This window comes from Mesoplodon mirus (genome assembly GCF_964341445.2).
Source record: "Mesoplodon mirus genome assembly, chromosome: 18".
Classification (NCBI taxonomy): domain Eukaryota; kingdom Metazoa; phylum Chordata; class Mammalia; order Artiodactyla; family Ziphiidae; genus Mesoplodon; species Mesoplodon mirus.
The window spans coordinates 11,084,424-11,106,226 of NC_138994.1; the positions used below are offsets into that span (position 1 = coordinate 11,084,424).

At 41.4% G+C, this 21,803-nt stretch overlaps 2 protein-coding genes across 9 annotated transcripts in view; one reads left to right on the plus strand and one right to left on the minus strand.

Moving 5' to 3' along the window:
• Positions 1-2,562: 2,562 nt before the first annotated feature.
• Positions 2,563-9,580, minus strand: DDX5 (DEAD-box helicase 5). 2 transcript variants are annotated; one of them, XM_082604303.1, is made up of 14 exons: positions 9,446-9,580; positions 8,962-9,134; positions 7,606-7,771; positions 7,164-7,260; positions 6,943-7,076; positions 6,760-6,825; positions 6,370-6,511; positions 6,131-6,291; positions 5,869-6,041; positions 5,418-5,528; positions 5,115-5,176; positions 4,963-5,022; positions 3,473-3,697; positions 2,563-3,269 (listed from the first exon to the last, which is right to left on the minus strand). In XM_082604303.1, exons 2-14 carry the CDS (start codon positions 9,003-9,005, stop codon positions 2,866-2,868), a joined length of 1,845 nt encoding a protein of 614 aa, XP_082460429.1. In that variant the 5' UTR covers positions 9,006-9,134; positions 9,446-9,580; the 3' UTR covers positions 2,563-2,865. The 2 variants fall into 2 exon arrangements, with proteins under 2 accessions (XP_082460429.1, XP_082460430.1); XM_082604304.1 differs by lacking the exons at positions 2,563-3,269; positions 9,446-9,580 and having other exon boundaries at positions 3,559-5,022; positions 8,962-9,174.
• A 159-nt stretch (positions 9,581-9,739) lies between these two features.
• Positions 9,740-21,803, plus strand: part of CEP95 (centrosomal protein 95) — a 64,320-nt gene continuing 52,256 nt past the window's right edge. For 3 of the 7 annotated variants that reach the window (XM_082604293.1, XM_082604294.1, XM_082604295.1), the window contains exons 1-6: positions 9,741-10,106; positions 11,568-11,696; positions 12,808-12,915; positions 16,031-16,141; positions 19,297-19,402; positions 20,838-20,953. In XM_082604293.1, coding sequence (XP_082460419.1) covers positions 10,088-10,106; positions 11,568-11,696; positions 12,808-12,915; positions 16,031-16,141; positions 19,297-19,402; positions 20,838-20,953 — 589 coding nt within the window. In that variant the 5' untranslated portion in view covers positions 9,741-10,087. Of the gene's footprint in view, positions 10,107-11,567; positions 11,697-12,807; positions 12,916-14,265; positions 14,754-16,030; positions 16,142-19,296; positions 19,403-20,837; positions 20,954-21,803 lie in introns of those variants that run through there. The other 4 variants (XM_082604296.1, XM_082604297.1, XM_082604298.1 and 1 more) reach the window with 4 other exon arrangements.

Genomic DNA, 21,803 nt, shown 5'->3' on the forward strand with positions numbered 1-21,803 from the left:
CAGGGAACACAGGTTCGTGCCCCGGTCCGGGAAGATCCCACATGCCGCGGAGCGGATAGGCCCGTGAGCCTTGGCCGCTGAGCCTGCGCGTCCGGAGCCTGTGCTCCGCAACGGGAGAGGCCACAACAGCGCAAAAAAAAAAAAAAAAAAAAAGTAAAAGACTACTTCGGTGTTCTACAACAAACTACCATTTAAATACACCTTCTCTGGGTTTCCCTGGTGGCGCAGTGGTTGAGAGTCCGCCTGCCGATGCAAGGGACGCGGGTTCGTGCCCCGGGCCGGGAAGATCCCACATGCCGCGGAGCGGCTGGGCCCGTGAGCCATGGCCGCTGAGATAAATACACTTTCTCAGCCTTAAGTGTTCACGAAAATAAACCTTAATTGCCTAACTCTTTACAGTTGTACTCCTTAATGGCAGTTTAGAGACCCACGCCTTGCATGCATCTCTAGTAAAATGCTGCCGCTGTCCTGCCTGCCCTCTCCTGGGAGTGCGCGTGAGGCTCCGACGGGGAAGGAGTATAGTCCCTTTACATTGGTGTTAAAAGGGATGCCCTGGGCCAGCAGCACCTGCATCACCTGGAAACGTTGCTTAAAAAACAAGCTGCTGAGAAGGGCCCAACAATATTTAAACTCTCCAGATTAACGTGTAGGTACAGACAACCAACCAACCACTCGTGTACAGAGTTGTTCTACCAGAGTACCCTTCTAAAGGCCCTTCAAAAATAACAAGATTAAAACAGAGATCCAGGACTATGGAGCAGACTTCTGGCTTTATAGCTCCACTTTAACACTCAGAGCCCTTAAGAAAACTGTCCAAATAGTGGAAAGTGGAACAGCCCAGACGGAGGAAAATGGTTGATTCCAAAAGCTATGATTTTCACTTCCAGCTTTCCTTAAAGTGGCTAGGGAAACCTTGAAAGATCATCCCAGGTGGAAAGTACTCCACTGGACTACCAGGAAGAGACAGTTTATGTAGAGGGTAGCAGCTTAGCAATGAACAGAATATGGCAAGTTAAAATTCATCACATTTAAGGTGGTGTAGGACACGTTCAGAAAATCATTCCATACAAGAACATGTGAAAGTGTTTTAAAAAAGATGCTAGTAAAACAGTATTGCTGGAAAGCAATTATATTAACTGCAAAGCTGGGTAACGTGTGTTTTCCACACCCCGGAAACACATGAGAGGCCTAAACGCAAATAAATAAAAGAGAGAACGGGGAGAAAAATCACATTTATTAGTTAAGACAACCACAGGCTGGACACAACACACATGCTAAAAAGTGGACTGTCTTTTAAAACTTACTTCAAAAGGTAAATAGTTAAATATTTTCCACAGCCCCACAATCATTTAAGTGTTTACAAATTAAAAGGCCCACGTTAGACACTGAAGAGTAGAAGATGTAATAAATAATCCAACCTACCCCAAAAGCTTCTTGTAAAAGTCATAATGAATTTGACTAATCATGCTGTTGAAAACTGTTCAATTACCAGAGCCTGAACCAGTTTTCAATGTATTAGTCCTAAAAACACCACTCCTTATCCTGCCCCAGGAAAATCTAGTTCAGTCTTACATTTTAGACGTAAGGCATTAACACCAATTAAAGCCTCACTTTAATAATCAGTATTTAAATGAAGTCTCATAAAGCCCTTTTCTCTTCTTGCAAAAAACACATACACCAGAGCTGCTGGGAAGACATTCAGGTCTTCTAGCCACCACTGAAAGGAAGTATTAAGGTTGGTGAGCCAAAGTTAAACCTAAAGCTACCCACTGGATCTTTTTAGCAATAAACCCACATTGACCCTAACAGAAGGGCCTATATCGTAGTCTCCGTGCTTTTGGTAACATGGCTTTCCTCTAGATTAACCATTAATTTTGAGGATTTTTTCCCTAATGTTCATTTGAACATAAATACACCTTAGAGTTCCCTGAATTACTGGACATTCATGACTCCCAGTGTGACTACAGTTATGAGTCCCAGAAAGCTTGTGAAACGAGCATCTCTCTATACCACCTACACTAAGAACACTGAAAACAAATTCAAACTTAGCTCCTGGCCAACCATCTTCAAGGGTGTAGTCTTTTCAGCTTCGTTCAATATTTCAGTTAATTCATAACATGGCCAGGAGCACAAATATAATCTCTTCAAAAATAAGTTATTTGGAGATTTTTCTAATTATAAATTTTACAAAAGGAACAAAAGTCATCCATGTTCTCACACTAAGCAGTCTGAGGGTGGGGCTATACAGTTAATTATTTCCTGTGTGTTTTAGTATCTCATTTCACCACTCTGCTAACAGATTAAATGACTCACCTGATGTTGAAAAGTAGAGAGCTTTTATGCAATCTAGCCTAGAATTGTTAATCAACCTAAATCAGTCTCATTTTAATCCTTAAAATAGGAATAGATCACTGTAAGAAGGGCCTTCTGATCTTCCCACTTCCCAGAACGAAACTATAGAAAGGAGCACTCAACTTAGTTTTTATGATTAAAAAAACAGACCATCTAAGCCAAGTTTTACATGACATTATATATGTAAAATAAAGTACCATTTCCACTTAATTCAGTCTTCAAATATTTTTTATTGGAAGGCCATGCACTGCCTTCATTTATTGTATTTCAAATCACTGTACATTTACTTTTGTGAAAACACTGCCTGCATTTTCTAGTACAAAAAAAACCTAAAAATTGTTTCAGGAATGTAGAGAAATATCCAACTTAAATAGCGAAAAAGTGCACCATAATTACTGCTGCACTGCAGTCATTTCTGCATTTCCCATGTTTCTTAAATAACTATCTTGTCTGATAACACACGATATAAAGAGCAATTATGAAAAACAGACATTTACATATACTTCTAAAGTCTTATTGAGAATACCCTGTTGGCATTGGATAACCAATCATAGGCGCAGCTGCAGTAGCAGGATATGCATATGCCTGTTGGTTCATACCATTGTGCATATTTGCAACATTACTTCCATATTGCTGAGTGCTATCATAACCATTCTGGTAAGTCCCTGTTGGATTACCAGTCCTAAAACTGGTCTGTATACCAGCAGACACAAAATTACTTCCAAAGCTCCCATTGGTGTAATTTGCAGCACTGTAAACACCATTTTGAGTTTTTGCCCCAAAATCTCTCTTAAGCAGACTAGAGTAACCTCGGTCATAATTTTCCCTGTCTCTAAAGGTATTAAATCCACCCCTTTTGCCCGCAGAGTATCTGTCCCGACGGTCATCCTTCATGCCTCCTCTACCCCTGGAACGACCTGTCAGGAAAAAAAATTGCAGACTTGATTATTTCCATGGCATAAATCATTTCTAACAAAAGAATTAGGTCTATCTGTGAAGTATTTTCTCAACTCCATTCTGCACTGAAGATTTTACTCACCCGCCAATACCATTTAAATTGATTTGTAGGCAATTAGGTGACCCCAAACCACCGACATTTCTTATCAAAGGTTGGTCTTACCTGAACCTCTGTCTTCCACCAACTGAAGCAATTTGGGATTAATTGCTTGATTAGCTTCACGAAGCACAGAGATAAGGTCGCTCACTTGCTTTATGTTATTAGGTGTAAAGAAAGTGTATGCTGTGCCTGTTTTGGTACTGCGAGCAGTTCTTCCAATTCGATGAATATAATCCTCTGAGGAGTTAGGGTAGTCATAATTGATGACAAATTTCACATCTTCCACATCTGTAAGGTGTTGCAGTGTGGCAAAATAGCAATGTACGGAGTTTTGCACACCACAACAGCCAGACCAAAAATAAAAAGTTAGACAATTGTATTCCCAAGAAGGTATGGGCTGCAAAAAATACAGTTAAAATGGTTATCCATTCCCTGTAGGAATACCATTGAGGTTGGGCCGGGGGCGGGGGAGGGGGGGAGAAAAAAAGAAAAAGCACACGTCATCCTTATGCCTCATTACCCACCCAATGATGGAGCCTGTCAAAAGGACGTGTGTATTCCCTAACACATTCCCAAATTAACAATCCCCTTACAGATCATCAAGTGACATCTGAATGCTTCTGCGCAGTAGGGCCACTATTAAAGGTTCACAGCAACCTCCTCATGTGCTCTCGTTTTGAGGACCTTTCAACAAAAATATCCACGGTCCTTTGCATTACACACTTATCAGAAGTTCAAAATTCTGGCCACACTGCTTGTCTTGCCAAGACCTTACAACCGCAGCTGCAAGAAAAACATACCTGTCCCCCAAAAGTTGTTTTTATGCACTGTGTCTCGTCTAGGCAAGCGCTTCCAAGAAGCCAGGATTCACTTGAGAATGTGTCTCTCTCTGGCAGGTCTCGACATGACGACTACTGTGCAGGTGAGGGAGGAACTTTCAAAGCACTGCTTTCTTTTCCCACTGACTAAGTGTGAGAAGTTGTTCCTGCTCTAGATCTTATGTGCCAGTACTCACCAATTTGTAAAAGGCTTAGTACCTTTTAAAGCTGCTCTCTCCATTTCAAACTTGAACAATAATTTCATTGAACATTGAAGTTTGGAAATATTTCTTCGACATTTCAGCAAACTCACTGAAACTCAAAGACCCACAGATCACAGTAAACAGTTTGAAACAATGCTGTACCATGGCAATCATGCAAAGCATGGGACAGAATAAATACCACGGCAGTGAACTGTGAGGATAACTTCCATTTTTTTCCCCCGGAGAGAACAGTTTACGGGGCAGAGGTGGTATGTTCTGCCTTTTGAAGATTACTGGCACACTTTCAGCTTTTCACCTCTCTAATCGACTGGAAGCAGCCAGCCGATCACTAGTCCTCCATCCCCCTCGAGTCCTCCGATTGTCATGCCTAGGCCTTGCCACAAAGACTGCACCTTTATATGAAAAAAACTTAGAAAAAATGCAGAGGTTAAAGAAAGCAATAAACTTTCTTTAAAAAAATTATATGGAGATCTTCTGAGAAACCAAGCCATGAATTCGAGTTTGTACTAACCTAGCCCTCTGGAGGCCACATCTGTAGCAATGAGAATAGGAGCCTTTCCATGTTTGAATTCTGCAAAAAAAAAAAAAAAGGCACATATATAATTACTGATGTGAATGGGATTCTAGGTTTTGGTGTGGGGGGGCTTCACTTGAAATACTTACCATTTAGAACCCAGTCACGTTCCTGTTGACTCTTGTCACCATGGATACCCATGGCAGGCCACCTAAATTAAAGGAAAGTTACATTAGTAATCGCATTTAAAACCTCATAGATTTTCATCAAGCAGTGAACTATTTTTGGTCACAGACCCTTTTAATTTCACCTAAAATAATGTATATACAGTCTTACCTATACTACCAGATTATTCCTCCCTTTGAAACTCAAATCTACCACTGATTAAAGTTTGCCCTTCCCCTACACTCAGCTCTAATAAATATTTGCTTCAATGGAAGGAGCCCACATACCCATCTCTCCTCATTTTTCTAGTGAGTTCATCACATCTTCTTTTGGTTTCAACGAAAACAATGGTTTTATTCTCCTTCTCACTCATGATCTCTTCCATTAAACGAATAAGCCTTGAAGGAAACAAAAAATTGTGAATTCTAAAAGAAGTCCACGGTTATGATGAGCGAAACACTAACTTTAATCTACATGGCTACAAATTAAAAAGAAAACACCTGCTTAACCTTTCAAATAGTTCTACCTTTGGTCCTTAAATAAACCACAAGTCTTTTTTCTATAAGACTGCTATATTAAAACGGTGATAGCCAACAAGTACCTGAATGAAGGAAGCAAGATAATTTTCAGAGTGACTGACAGACTAATTTCAAGTTAACATTCAGATTCCACCCAACTGAAAGTCACTTTTAAGATTACAAATTGTTTCAAATGTTAAGTTTTTATAGTCAAACTTACTTTTCATCCTTTTCTACGTCATGACACACATCCACAATCTGAAGAATGTTGTGATTTGCACTCAGTTCTAGTGCACCAATGTTTATATGAATATAGTCTTTCAAGAAATCTTCAGCAAGCTGTCTTACTTCTTTTGGCCAAGTAGCACTCCACATTAGGGTTTGCCTATCAGGCTGAAGATTTTTGGATTAAAAAAACGCATTGTATGCTAAGAATGGATTTAGAGCTAAATTTGAAGAGAACACATTTGAAGGGCACTTACTCTTATCTGATCCACAATCTTCCTTATTTGGGGTTCGAATCCCATATCAAGCATTCTATCTGCTTCATCAAGGACAAGGTAAGTGGTTCTTCTTAGATTGGTTTTCCCACATTCTAAAAAGTCAATCAGTCTTCCAGGTGTTGCAATACAGATTTCCACACCTTCAATTAAACACAGATGCAACCATGATATCTAAAGCTTTCAGCACCACCAGTGACAAGTAAACCCTTGTTACATACCTCTCTCCAAATCACGTATCTGTGGTCCCTTGGGAGCACCGCCATAAATACAAGTGGACTTCAGGCGACATGCTCTACAGTATTCAGCAGCTACTTGCTGTACCTGTTGGGCCAGTTCCCGAGTTGGTGCCAGCACCAAGCACTATGGAAAGAGAAAGTGGAACACCTTTAGCAGAGCCCTGGATTCTAGCTTTAGAGTGACAATTTATTAGTGTTACACACTGGCAGATGACTTAATTCGTCAATACCCAAAGCAACTTTGTCTCTAGGTAAATTGGATAAGATCACTAGTATCTCTATATAAAACCAGCACAAATTGACTTTTGCTATATATCTTACAAATTTCTACACTTCTAACCAAAAACTGATAGAATATATATGTAAACTTACAATAGGCCCATCACCTCTCTCTAGAAATGGCTGATGATTGATGTGGACAATGGCAGGCAGCAAATACTGTTCAGGGAGAAAGCAAACAACAGAAGTTATATTCAAATACTTCTAGTTTCTTTTAATTCCCAACCAATTTTCTCTAGCACATGTCACATAACTTGAAAGTTCTCCCAAACTTACAGACAACGTCTTCCCAGATCCAGTTTGTGCTACCCCAACCATATCCAATCCACTTAGAGCAACTGGCCATCCCTGAGCTTGAATAGCTGTGGGTTCAGTAAAGTTCTGCCTTGCAATCACATCCATGACGTTTGCTGTAATTATTGACAGCAATTAAAAATCAGTAATGCCAAGAAAAAAAAATTAAAAAGAAAAAAAAAGTGGGGAGAACTAGCACTTACCAGGGAAGTTTGCTTCATAAAAATTCAGGACTGGCTTTGGACAGTTGTGACCTCTGACTGTAATTTCCTTGCTTCTTCTGTATGTCTCTACCTCTTGCTACAAAACAAATCATAAAAACCCAGTGAAGTCTCATGACTCCCACTAACTAAAAATAAGCCCCTGAATTTATAATTATCTACTTTAAGATGACCTTCAAAAATTTGGATCCACATATACAGAAAACTGCATGTAGTACAAGCACCACCTATTATGTTACACTCAACTCTTCCACGTAAAAGTGAGTCAACGTCCCATGTCTCCAAAAGTGAGTAGCACCTCTTCCCCAACTACTTACTTGGAAAACATGAGTTTCCCAAAATTTGCAAGAAATTTCTAGTCAGATTTTGATTCACTGAAAAGTCAATGAGTTATAGCCTGAAGAAGCCCCATGAAATTACTCACTGCTGTACGCCTAGCCAAATCAGGGTGTTCCTGATAAAAATTCTTCTCAAATTTGGGCAGCTCGTCAAGATTCCACTTCTTTTTAACCAGTTTCTCCCCAGGGTTTCCAAACTTCTTTCCAGATAAGGGCCCTGCCCTACTTCCTCCAAATCGAGGGGCACCAAACCTAAAATTAATTTTTAAAAAAGTTACATTTTCAAACATGTACAGACTTACTTACCATCCCTGAGCACATGCTAAAGATCAATGAACGATTGGAGATGGAAGACCCAGCTGTCCACAGCCATGGTCATTCTTTCAAAAGCCACAATAAGCACCGCATCTCCCTCATTTCGCGTTGTGCGAAGTCCCCACCACCGAAGCCAAATCAACAGCCCGGGATTTACCAGGTCGGAAACTGGCTGCCCGAACACTAGTTCCGATTACAAGGATAGACAACAGCTGGTGGCTACTAATCTTTTCCACAAGACTAAAAATTAAATGTCTAAGAACGACAATAAAGAAAGAAGAAAGCAGCTTAATAGTGACGCTATTCACCAGCCGTCCTCAAGCAAAAGAGCTTTGGTTTTAATGGATAACGGCACAACACAGACAGTGAAAGCAGAACAAGGAAAGTGGTCTCGGAGACAGTCATGCAAGCCAATCGAGTTGGGGGGATCCCGCAGTAAGACTCCCGACCGAGAAAGCGAAATTATATAACGCAAAGAAAAAGAGGAGGAGGAGCTGGAGACTACCGGGGGAGGAGTCCCGACCCGGGCGGAGTCGGCCGGGCGGCGTTCCCGCTGGGGCGGCGCTTCCCCCTTTGTCTCGCATTTCTCTCTGCGCCACATTTTCTCGACGCTGCCATTTTGAGCTCCTCCGCCGGGCGGGGTAACAAAGGCGCCGCCGCCATGTCCGCCGCCGGCATTTTCTACCCACGGCTCAGCCACATGGCCGCCTCCCGAGATACCTCCTGCCCTCACCGCATTAACGGCTTCGGAGGCGGCCCCCTCGGCACCCACAGAATCCCTGAGGCCCCCAAAACTCCTCCCGAAAAGTTGCACCTAAGAGCGGCGACTTTGCCTCGAAGCACTGCGCTTTCCTTCCCTAAAAATACGCTCCTCGAAATTCTCCCAACAGCTGCTAAATCACCGAGGCCGCGATGCTCCCCTCCCACACAAAAGGCCATCTTGAGAGTCGTTAACAGGAAACTCCCAGTTTTGGACAAATACCAAAATGGCGCAAACCTTCTTCAATGGAGGAGGCCCAAGGATAGGCTGAAGAAGGCGAGTTTCCACCGCCACCCCACCCCCCGCAACCCTCATCGGCCTCCCATCCCCCACCCGCCGGGCCTGACAGGTCGGTTCCCACACTCACCCTCGATCCCGGCCGCGGTCTCGGTCACTCGAATAACCCGACATGGCGTCAATGGTTGCGGTTGGCGGGAAGCGAAGCGGAGAGAATCGAGCGCGGGGAGTCGCTAGAGGTGGCGACGGCGAAGCCTTGCGGGGGCGGCAGCGGCGGACGGACGGCGATGACAAGAACCGTTGCTGCCGACAAAAGACCGGTGGAAATGAATGAGGTGCCGGCGGCGTCCCGGCAGCCGGTTTTATAGCCTGGACCGCCTCCTCCGCCGCAGAGAATGCTGGGAGCCGCTCTATGACCTAATCACTCCGCCCCTGCGCAGAGGCCGCAACGCCAGCCGGCGTTCCGGAATCCGCCATGTTATCGCACCTCCCCCCGCGGCCCCTCCCTCAGCGTCGCCCGTTTTTCGCCCCTTACAAGGGTGGGCCCACCCGGCCACCCGGCCACCCGGCCACCCACCACTGGGATGCCTCAGCTTGCACTCTTTTGACTTCACCTTTTTCTCGTCTTTCACACTTCAAGGAAGCCACCGCGCCCTTTTCCAGGTACAGCCCAGACAATAAAATGGCCAGACCAGGCGAACCCACTCTGTCCACTGGAGATGTTTACGTCTCCAGAAAGCCTTCACGCCCATAACCAACCAAGGCGGGAAGGCGGAGCCTGACGTTGTCACGTGGCTGCCCCCTCCCACCGGGTGAGCGGGCCGCACTACTTCCCCAGTTGGCTTTGGCGGAGGAGTACAAGACGGATAGCTCACCGGAAGTGCTGTGCTAATGACCCCGGGAAGTCGGCCTGGGCTGCTGGGTGGCCTGGGCTGCTGGGTGGCCTGGGCTGCTGGGTGACCTGGGCTGTCAAACCCACCCACCCGAGAACCCCTTAGCGGGATCTGGCCGGTGGAGAATAGTTTCTAGAGCCCGCAAACCGCCGCCTCGGCACGTGCTGCGAAAGGAAGTGCTCCCTTGGTGACCAATCAGCAGCGAGAAGCCGTTTTAACGTCCCTCCCTCTTCCACCCCTCCTTCGCGGCACTTTGGTTAGGTTCTCTGTTCAGTCACCGCTGGGTTTGCGCTGTGAGGCCCTCCTAGGACACCGTCCCGCGCGCGCCCGGCTGGGAGTCCGGCGGCGACCTGCCTCTGCGACATGGCCGGCTCAGAGGCTGGTGAGTCTCGGCCTTGAGCCCCGGTTGTGTGTGGACTGAAGCCGTACAGTCCAAGTCCCCGACCGCCCCTGCCCGTCTTATCTTGAGGCCTCGGGCAGGTCTGGGCTGCCGGTGGGGCTCGTGACAGGCACCCCGTCGTAGTCGGCGGGTTTTCGGGATAGGGTCTGTCAGTCGCGCTCCACGGCCCCTTCGAAGCGCTCGAGCCTGATTTAGGGGCGGGGGGAGAGAAGGACCCTGCGGCGAGGTCCGCAGCACGCCCGCATCCTGGCTGCAAAACGGGCGGTCAGAAAGTGTCCTTCCCCGGACAGCTGTTTCTCTGAGGAATGTGCCCTCTGCTCTTGCATTGTGGGGCCTGAGGCCGTACCTGCATCTGTTTTGAACTTTTGAGGACTGGCGCTGTAAATATCTGTTGATGCCCCTCCCAAAGTAGAATAGTGGTGGACTTTTCTCTTCAGTGCTTTCTAGAGTTAACCGGCTTTGTCCAGCGCCGCTTTTGAAAAGCGAATTGATTTGGTTGTCTAGGACGCTTTCATTCCTTTCTCCAAGACAGCGTTCAAACCAGTTGTCATTCTTTGGTCAGCTGTGAGTAATGGGCATGGGGAGAGGGAGATAATGTGCCTTAAGTCGCTCTTACACATACACACATTTGTTTCTAGACACACTGAAGATAACGCATACAGAATAAAAGAATTTCCCCCTTACTCGCCAGTTATTTGAGGGAATAAGTGTTTTAAGCTTGCTAAATTACCTTTGGTCGAGAAACCCTTGAAATAATTTTGCTAATCCCAACAATAAAGGGGTGATACACAGGAAACTTCGACAGTATTGGTAATGTGCTAGCTCTGAATTTAGAGACGTTTTTATGTATTTCTCAAATTTCTTTTCATATACGTCAAATGTAATTAAAAATAGAACAGATGTAGTAATGTTGGTGTCATTACTCCAGTTCTTAACAGCCTAAGTTAATCACCACCTGTTTGGGCACCAGAGAAATTCCACCTTGAACAAGGTAATTGGATAGAAACATGACTAATGCTGTGGGGAATTTGAAGCAACATCCATTAATTGGTTTCTAGTAACCTCAAATTATTATTCACAATCTGTCTTATATAAAACATAATATTCCTGTTTATTTGTAAATGTGTTTTAAATAAAAAGACCTACGTATGGCTTGTAAAATGAGAACTATGGTAAGTAACTTAAGATTTTAGGTTGCAACAGTAAAAATTGGATTTGCATCATAGTTTTGACTACATTGAAATTATTGGAAGTCATCTCAAGAAATTAAATACATCTTTTCAAAAATCATGACTAGAAGGGTCTTTGAAGTTCTCTAACAATCAAATTCCTTATTTTCTATAGAATTCAATGTCTGTTTTTGTGGGGGTGGTTTTTTAAATGAACGTATATGATTTTTTCTAGTATAGTTAAGGCTGATCTTTACCCTTCCTTTCCCAACAGAGTGGGTAACCATTGCCAATAATCTTCTTTTGCAATGTCACATACACCTGAGGATTCGAGAACTAGAAGACTGTGATGCTAATGTTTTTATTGCTCTTTATCAGTCTATTTTGGGAGAAAAGGTACCAGGTAAGGGTACTTAAAAGTGGGAGTAATAGTGTCTGTATCTTAGGCCATAAGTTTCTAGGGTTTTCTAGTTAGATCCTATGGTATATATAAAATCTTGAGTTTTCTTTTTGCATACATCTTATTTCTATCTAAATAATAGCATTCATTGCCTTAATGAATACCTTAGGAGGCCCACCTGTAATAACTGCCTTGGTCATCAACTGTTTATGATTATGTTTAATGATTATGTTTAGTCATTCATAATGCCCTGTGAAAGTCACACCTTTTCTGTAAATGTACCTTCATAGTTCTAAAATTGAGTGGAATTTGGAAACTTGTTGAATCCTGGTATTTAACCAATGTTACGGATAAGAATTGTTGTTTGCACTTTGTTCCTGGTTAAATATCTCAGAGTTCTTATCCATAGATTGCTCTGGTGCCTCTGTATCTTTATCTAGTTTATAACCATTAAGCACTAAAGTTCTGTGTAGTCTCTCTTCCCTCCATTACCATGAGTCAGTGCCCTCATCACTTTCTGGAATAATGGGATGGCCTCCAGCTGGTATCTTTGATACTAGTCCCAACTTTCTTTAGGGTTCAGAGGCAGGTAGTTATTAGACCAGTCTTTTAGAATACTTTTTTCATCCTTCCCCAAGACATTCATCTTCCTCAGTACCAGAGGAGAAACTCCAAATTTAAGTTGTTAAAATCTTTCTGCACTATGCTGATCTTTTAAACCTTTATACCAGTCATTCCCAATAGGCTGCTTTAACAGGACATACACAAACCCCTCCTTGCACACCTGCCTATGGCTATAGGTTAAAGTCTCCCTTGGATTTTCTCCCTTATTAGAGTATTAGCATCTCCTTGAATTCAGGGACCTTTTTAGCTTTCTTTAACACGGTGCTTATTATAGAGCATGTTCATATATATGTTGATTGAATAAATATTCAACCATATTCAATCAATAAATATTCAGCCACTAAAGATTCTACTTTGTGGAATTCAGGCTCTTTTTATCTGTATGTTATAGCTTGCTCTGTTTGGGCAGAGCTCAGAGGCCTGGTCAGAGACAGGTAGATGAAAACTTGGACTCTCATAGATGCAAAATTATGTAGTTTTTTTTCCACAGACCTCATAGCTTTTCCCAGGAGTCAAGAGGATGAAGCTCACAATGTACAAGCAGTAATTGATTCATTGGCTTTGGATTATCTGCAGGTCAGCTTGTCTCACATAACAGGTTGGTATATACTTAACCATCAGATAATTTTGCGTTTTACTAAAATAATTTGTTTTGTAGCACTCTAGATATTGTTTAACCAAATGAGTAAGCTTGTGAAATAGACCAAACAGCAAGACTGAGCCAAGACAATTCACTGGTATAGTTAAGACAACCATCCTTACGAGCTTTTCCAGGAGTCATACACTGAGTTTGGGATAGGTCTAAACAAGAATCCTAGCTGGTAGTTTGAGGTGTGTTTTGTTATTGTTACTTTAAAGCTATCAGTCTGCTTGTTTGTAGTTGCTAAGAATTAGAAACACCTAAATGTCCGTTAATAGGGACAGGTTAAATAAATTATTGTAGCTCCATATAGGGAACTACTCTGCAGCTGTGAAAGATAATTGATGATGCTCTGTATACAACGTTCCATATTAGTGGAATGATCTCTATTATATACAGTATGAGAAAAACGTGGTGCGGTTATAATGCTAATGTGCAGAGTATGCTACTATTTGTAAAAACAAAGGTGGGGAGAAAATATATGCAGTTGATTGAATGCCAAAGGACTCTCTAGAAGCATATGCAAAAAACCTGTAATACTGATTACCTCATTACCTCCAATGACAGGAACTACAGGGCTGCAGAACAAGGGTGGGATGAGACTTTTCATTTTATACCTTTTTGCACTTTTTGAATTTTGAACAATGTGAATGTATTACCTGTTCAAAATAAATAAAACCGTGGATTGTTTTTCAGCCTTTTTCCAAAAAAGTGTACATGCTTGTAATCAGAAGCCAAATACCAAATACATTTGTAAATCCCTATTTTTGGTAAATAGAAAATGAGGATTAGTTCAGTAAATTATTACAAGCTAATGAACAGAGGGAATCTTGGGGACTTGAAACTATACTTAAGTCACTAAGCAAAGGTTTATACTGTTTTATTCTTTGACAGTCGTTAAAAGAGGTATATGTTAATAAGGATAGGTCATTTGCATCTCTTATTTTGATACATCAGTAAGAACAGATTTTTACAAAAATACTCTGTCTTAAGTTTTTTAGTGCAGTTCTAGGTGAATGAATGTGGTAAACTGGTTTGGAGAAAATTCATTTTGAGGGATAACCCTGGGATTTCCCTGTTCTTTTGAAATTTGGAATGGCTTTATCACCCGAGTAGGGTAATTTCTGGTATTTGTATTTACTAAATAAACATACTATACACCAAGGTTGTGTCTGCTTATAGAATTTTTTGATGCAGAGCTGCCCCTGACAACTCATACCCACCCCATCCCCATGGAAAGTTGCAAAACTGCTTACCACGTCTAGTAGACTGCAAAGCAGCTTTTTACTCCTTGTGTGCTGTTTAAAGCAGTTTCTCCGGGACTTCCCTGGTGGCGCAGTGGTTCAGAATCCACCTGCCGATGCAGGGGGCACAGGTTCGAGCCCTGGTCCAGGAGGATCCCACGTGCCACGGAGCAACTAAGCCCGTGTGCCACAACTACTGAGCCTGCGCTCTAGAGCCTGCGAGCCACAACTGCTGGAGCCTGCGAGCCACAACTGCTGGAGCCTGCGAGCCACAACTGCTGAAGCCCACCCGCCTAGAGCCCAGGCTCTGCAACGAGAAGCCACCGCAATAAGAAGCCCGTGCACCACAACGAAGAGTAGCCCCTGCTCGCTGCAACTAGAGAAAGCCTGCATGCAGCAACGAAGACCCAACACAGCCAAAAATAAGTAAATTTATTAAAAAAAAAAAATAAAGCAGTTTCTCCTACATCATGAAGCATTGCATTCTGGCAGGCAGTCTTAGTTGCTGGGTTGGCAGAGTATGCTCCCCATCCTGGAAACCAGAAGTCTTGGGTATGTCCTTGGGGTATGCTTGTGTATCTTGTTAAGCCAGAAAACATAGGGCTTAAAAACAAGATTTCTGTTCAGCTGTTTTAAACAAAAAACTCTCAAACACTGATTATCTTTACTAGAGTGTTGTAAAACATCAAATTTCTGGTTTAGGTTTGTTTTGCATCATGACTGAAGTTATGAATGGCTAGATTATCTCAAATATCAAATTTCCACTCTGCCTCTCCCATACTTGTTTGAATTCATGCCAGCTCTGATCTCCCAAAGGACAACCCAGGTGTCTCAGCAGTTAAGTTCCATCCATACCTGATGTTGATTGGGAGTCCATTTTAGGTGACAATAAACATGTCAAGTTTCCATGCTTTTGCCAGTCCATTTTTTGTCTTCATTTCAACTTAACATTTATTGAAAATCTATTATAGGCCAGGTACTGTGCTAGGGACTGTTTAAAGATTAGTTTTAGGTATAAAGCGGGTATAGTGGGAGGTAAGGCTGGAGAGGTTGGGGGTGAGGTGAGATTAAAAGTGGTTTTATATGCAGGTACCCATGGTCAGTTTTTTGTTTTTATTTTTTTGCGGTACGTCGGCCTCTCACTGTTGTGGCCTCTCCCGTTGCGGAGCACAGGCTCCGGACGCGCAGGCTCAGCGGCCATGGCTCACGGGCCCAGCCGCTCTGCGGCATGTGGGATCTTCCCAGACCAGGGCATGAACCCGCGACCCCTGCATTGGCAGGCGGACTCTCAACCACTGCACCACCAAGGAAGCCCCCATGGTCAGTTTTTAATCAAAAAATGGCATAATCTATACAAAGTGAATAGGAGTTAACAAATTCAAAAAATCAGGAATTCCTGATGAGAGTATCCCAAGTGTTTTGTGTGTTTTATATTACTCTACTGCTATTGTTTTCAGAACAAACCACTGTCTGAAAGTGTTCCCTCCTGCAATTTTTTTTCACCAACCTAATAAAGTTCAGCTTAGTTGCTTTATTTATACTTCAGTATAAAACTTAGAGGATGAAGTCCACTTATTTTGCTTCTTGATAAATGAAGGACTATGCCAATGAATTATCAACCATACTATTCAAGACTACCCCTTTTTCTTCAGATATAATCAAGCATCAGGAAATTAATGTTTTTAATATTTATAATATTTTTTCTCCTGGATTAATTTATAATCCTTGTATCATGAACAATATTTTCACAGTGGTATATCCATTTCAAAATTATAAGTCTTTCAATTTCTTGGTTAATTTTTTTTAATAGCTCTGTATTCTGTGTTCAGGAGAAAATATAGTGAAAGGAGATAAAGAGTCTATTAAGAATCTCCTAGAAATATTTGATGGGTTACTGGAGTATCTTACAGAACACATCAGTGAAACATCTCACGAGAAAAGTAAGTTTAAGAAAAAAACTTGATTTGATTTATATTCTGTGTTATGTCTCTTTTTGTCTTTTATCTTTTTGCCTATTTTTCTCCGTAGGAATTAGAATCACTAGTACACTATATCTGATAAATTTAATTATAAATTAAATTTCAGTTCTCATTGTTCCAAGTGGTTGAAACCTCTATCCTAGACTACCATCATGTCTTTTGTTAACTTGGATATTGCTTATAAGTTACTTTAAAGCTAATAGAAAGCTAAATCTGGCTAAAATTGCTTACTGTCCTATTATCACATGAAATTCCTTACTCCAAAATTTCCTATGTCAGAACTGCCATTTTTGTTATAAATTTGGATACTGGGGAGGCATCAGCAGGAAGGGTTGGTACATTTCTGTCTCCAACCTACACTTGTGACAGCGTGAATATTTTTTATTTCACTCGTCAAGTGACTCAGTTCTCCTAATCGTAACAGTTTATTGTATGAAATTTTGATATTATGTTTTTTTTTAATTTATTTATTTTATTTTATGGGTGTGTTTGGTCTTCATTTCTGTGAGAGGGCTTTCTCTAGTTGTGGCAAGTGGGGGCCACTCTTCATTGCGGTGCGCGGGCCTCTCAATAGTGCGGCCTCTCTTGTAGTGGAGCTCAGGCTCCAGACGCGCAGGCTCAGTAATTGTGGCTCACGGGCCTAGTTGCTCCGCAGCATGTGGGATCTTCCCAGACAAGGGCTCGAACCCGTGTCCCCTGCATTGGCAGGCAAATTCTCAACCACTGCGCCACCAGGGAAGCCCGATATTATGTTTTTTTAATGATAAAGATCATTATTACTGTATTATTTTCCAAAGGTGTAGTGGTTATTTAAACTGGATCAATAGTGTATACGTGCTATTCATAATCTTTGGCTTCATAAATCCCATTTCTAGGGATTTGTCCTAAGAAAATAATACAAAAGAAAGGTGCTTGAAGGTCTTCACGCAATGTTATTTATCATAGGGGGAAAAAAAGCAAAACAAAGAACCTTATGTCTTAACAGTTTGAGATTGGTCAATAAATAATACTGTATGTATTAATACACTGAGTAATATATGACCCATATTAGAATGGGTTTACTATTGTAAAGTTATCCAAAACAAAATTTTAGCAGCAATAACAATTAGTATAAATTCTAATACAAATGAAGACAAAAAATTGGGGCAGGCTCATCATTCCTAATTCTCACATTGTTGATGGTGAGACCTATGCTGTGAATATAACATCTGAAATTAATCTTAAATTCTTTAGTTAGAGATAGTTTTCTACCTTTTATCCTTGTTGCTGAAAAAGACTTAAAAGCATATAGAGATAAGGCCTAGAAGGAAAGATTGAAAGGCACGCCACACTGTACATTTCTTTTTTTTATTTCAAAAAACTTGAGTTTTGAGTGTTTAATGTATGTTAAATATCAGCCTAGGTACTCTGGGAAGATTCAGAGCTGCGTGCCATGTTTATTGTTCTCAAAACTATGCTCAAGTCAGGGAGACTGCCATAAATACATACAGTAAAAACATTGTAGGAGAATTGGGAGGGAGTGAATGATGTGGAAAAACTCACCTAATTCAAGGCTACCAGTAGGTATTTCGATGCTCTGTGGCTTTTTAGTCATTTTAGCAGCAAGAGTAAGGGGAAGAAAACTACCTAAAAGAGTAATTAATTTGAAATGTTCCAACAACAGCAGTTTTTATGATGTAGTACTTGATCGCATGTAGGGGAGGGATGATGGGCAGTGGGGATGGAGAGGAGGACAGAACTGAGAGATACTTACATGTGAGGCTGGTAATGATGACATGCTGAGCGGGGGATCTTCCCAGGGGAGGTCAGTAGGATATGATAAGCTTAGTGCTGCTAGAAGGGAGTTGCTCAGATAGGGCCTCTCTATGTGATAGTACTGTAGTTGGAGAATGTTTTCTGAAGTCTGATTCTCACCTTTGCAGGTCCAAGTTTATATAGCAGTATTACCTAGAGCTGATCAGAATCTTCAAAATGCCAATTAATAATGGGAAATAAATCTGTATTATCACTAGTCATGTCAGGTACAGAGCAGTTTCTTCTGAGCTAGCATTATCATATACTGCTGAAGATCAAGGGGTTTGAAGGCAGACTATGGGCTTAATGCTGCCACTCACTGTATGACTCACTAAGTTTCATCCCTCACTGTAGGACTGAAGCTCTCTAAGCCTCAGTTTTCTCATCTGAAATTCTTTCATGATTGTAGTGAAGGTTAATAGATATGCATAAATAATTTAGTATTGAGCCTAGCCCAGAGTAAATACACAATGAATATTGACTAATGTTGTTAAAATGTTACTTGGCGAATATAGAAACAGAAAAAGCGAATATAGAAACATAAAGTTAAAATGTTACTTGGTGAATATAGAAACAGGAAAAACAGAAGTTAATCTAGAGATTCAACAGGAAATCTCTAGAAATGGGATGGGAATATCCAGACGGGTATATCTGAAGTAGGAGGTTTCACCCACATACCTCCTGAAATCACTTCCCTAGTGAGTTACTGCCACTGTGAAAGTGTATTTCTTAAGTATGTTGGGGTAGAAAAAAGGTTGAGAGTCTTTTTTTCTTTTTGGGTGTGCTGTGTGGCATGAGGGATCCTAGCTCCCCAACCAGGGATTGAACCCGTGCCCCTACAGTGGAAGCACAGAGTCTTAACCACCAGACCGCCAGGGAAGTCCCAAGGTTGATAGTCTTAAGGAAAATTTCATCCACACCTTGATATGGTCTCACTCTTACCTTAGGCTAGGGCGTGATTGTCTTGGAGCTTGAGGTAGGCTGACATGGTCATGTTTTTCTGAAGCCACATCCTAGTCACCTTGCCTCAGATATCTCACAGATATTTCTTATCTCACAGATAGGTGTAAAGGATACTAAATGAACCTACCACCTGGCTTAAAAAATAGAACATTGCTAATACAACTGTAGACCCTGCTTTTAAAGCAACACTTGCGTGCTCATTGCAAGTAATGATTTGGTTCTTTCTTCACTTTCACAAGAGCCCAGTTTACCAGGCAGGGGTTGAGGGTATTTTACTCTCCTTACCTCTACCCATCCCTGTAGAGAAATAGTTGCATTAACTTGGGTTTTTGGGTATTGTTTTTATCTGTTCTAAACAGGTGAAACTGGACAGGGTTCTAAAGAATCCCATCGAGGAGACCCTTTGGAAGAGCGAGAAAGTACTAAAGAATCCAGATCATCATGGAAAAGAGTTTCTTTTGAGAGGTAGCACTCAATGTCTGTGAATTTAAGCAAAACAAGTTATGCTTTTCCTTCTACTAAGAATGAAAATTGCACACAATATACCAGAATGGCAGCAAAAAAACAAAAAACAAAGCTAATGTGAAAATTTACTAACTTCTTATGTTTTAAACCTCTCTGAGGGAGTTTTAAGAACCTCGAGCTATATATAATGCTTAATTCTCAGCGTTAGCCACCTACTTAATTTAAAACATTTCCCTTAATCATCAAAGTCGTTTATGTTCCTTGCTGAAAACTTGGAAAGTACAGAGGAATAAAAAAGAAGCAAAAAAGGAAAAAAGATGAACTGTATCATTCAGAACTAAGTAACTGCTTGTTAACATTTTGTTGTAATTTAGCCTTTTTTTTTTTTCACTGTTTTTTCTTTTGGGGATTTAGTCATATTGTCTGTATAATTTTGTTTCCTGCATTTTAAAGTTTAACACATCAAGTCTTTTCCTAATTTGTTAAACTCTTTATAATCATTTTTAATCACTGTATAACATATCATGCATATGGGTGCATCATAATTTACTAAACCACGCCTCTGAAGTAGAGGTAGTTGTTCCTTTGTTTTTCATATTATTATTTTTTAATGCAATACATACTTCTGTTTATTCTTTCTCTACCCTCCTTCCACTCATATATTTAAGCTGCGTTCAGAGTGGAAGACTATGAATGATAGAAGGCTATTAAAAGTTGCCAAATTACTTTCCCAAAAGGCTGTGACTATTTAAATACCCACCAGCAGTATAAAAGTACTGGGTTACTGCACCCTCATCAACCAGTATCATCGACCAATACCAGAGTTTTAAAATTTGTGCTGTTTTCATAGGCAAAATGTAATGTTGTTGCAGGTTTGATTGTACTTCTGCTAAGTAGAGGTTGAATATGCTGCAATGATTTTCTTTTAAGTATCCAATTATCAGTTTTTTTTATGGAGTTTGTCATGGTTTGAAAAGCACAGGCAAAGCTTTCTTGTTTAAATATAGTATGTTGTAGAAAATGTGTCTTAAAGGAGACCATCAGGAAATAAATTTTTTGACTTTATTTTTCATTATTAGATTAAAAAAATAACAAAAGTGCAAAAGTGAAACAATAAAAGGATGTTTAATACAAAATTAATATCCTACCTAGATTCCCTTCACTTCCACACCTCTAAAGTAACCAGTATTTATTGTTCTCTGTGTATATTCGCCTATACATTTAATCCTTGACACTTTATACACAGCTTTTCCCGCCATACATGTATCAATTAAAACAGTTAAGCAGCAGAAGGAAAAGTCTCCTGTTTTCTGCACATAACAGTGACGAATCTGAACATCCATAGGCTGGCTGCTTGAAGCAGCTCTCGGGGTCCTCATAGAAAGGGCCCTTTGTGGTCAGGCCAGGCCATCAGTAAGTGAGGAAACTCTTTCAGGTGCTCCTCGTCATCTGAGGCATTGGGCCCCTCTTGGGGTGGAGATGAAGCAGAATCCACTGGAGAAATAATTAGACTTGGAGACACAGCACACACCTTTTCTCTAAGAAGTAATGGTGAGTAGTTAAACTTCAAATATCAGTTATTGTTATTCAACATAAAACTGTGAAAATGTAAATAGTTATACTTAGAAGTGTTTAAAAGTTGAGAAGAATAGAGAGAGCCCTAACTGGACATCAAAATTGAAATTCCAGAATACTGCTGTTACCCACTGTACATGAACAGTTGTCCAGAATGAGTCAAGTGGGAGTCCTAGGCACATGGGCAAATAGGTGGATGCAAGTTTGTCATGTAATATGCGGGACTTGATACCCTAGGAAGAAAATTCTGGATGCAGCTTAACAGTCTGGTCACACTCAGAATACCCCTTAAGTGTAGTTTCCTGAGCTGGGTGGCTCACTTTTTTCATGGTTTCAACCAAGTGTGTACATCCAGTGGCAGTTCTTCTCCCAGGCTTCAGGCCATATTTCCAACAGTCTCCTGCTTATACACAGTAAACCTGAATATCTCTCAGGCCTATTTTGAGACTCTCACCTTGCCCTCCTCCAACCATCCCACTTCCTGTTCTGCCCATCTTGGTTGTCTTACTTTTCTCTTGGCATCATATAGTTTCTTTTTTCCTTTTCTTTTTTTCTTTTTTTTTTGGCTGTGCCACGCAGCTTGCGGGATCTCAGTTTCCCGACCAGGGATTGAACCTGGGCCATGGCAGTGAAAGCCCAGAATCCTAACCACTAGGCTACCAGGGAACTTCCAACATCATATAGTTTCTTCTGTTGGAATGCTCTTCCTTTCTGTTTCTGGCAGACTCACTCTATACAAAGCCCAGCCTCTGAGGCTCTGTATTCCTACATTGTGGTCTTCTCACCTTGACTATTATGTAAACTGTGAGTTCCAGGGACAGTAGCG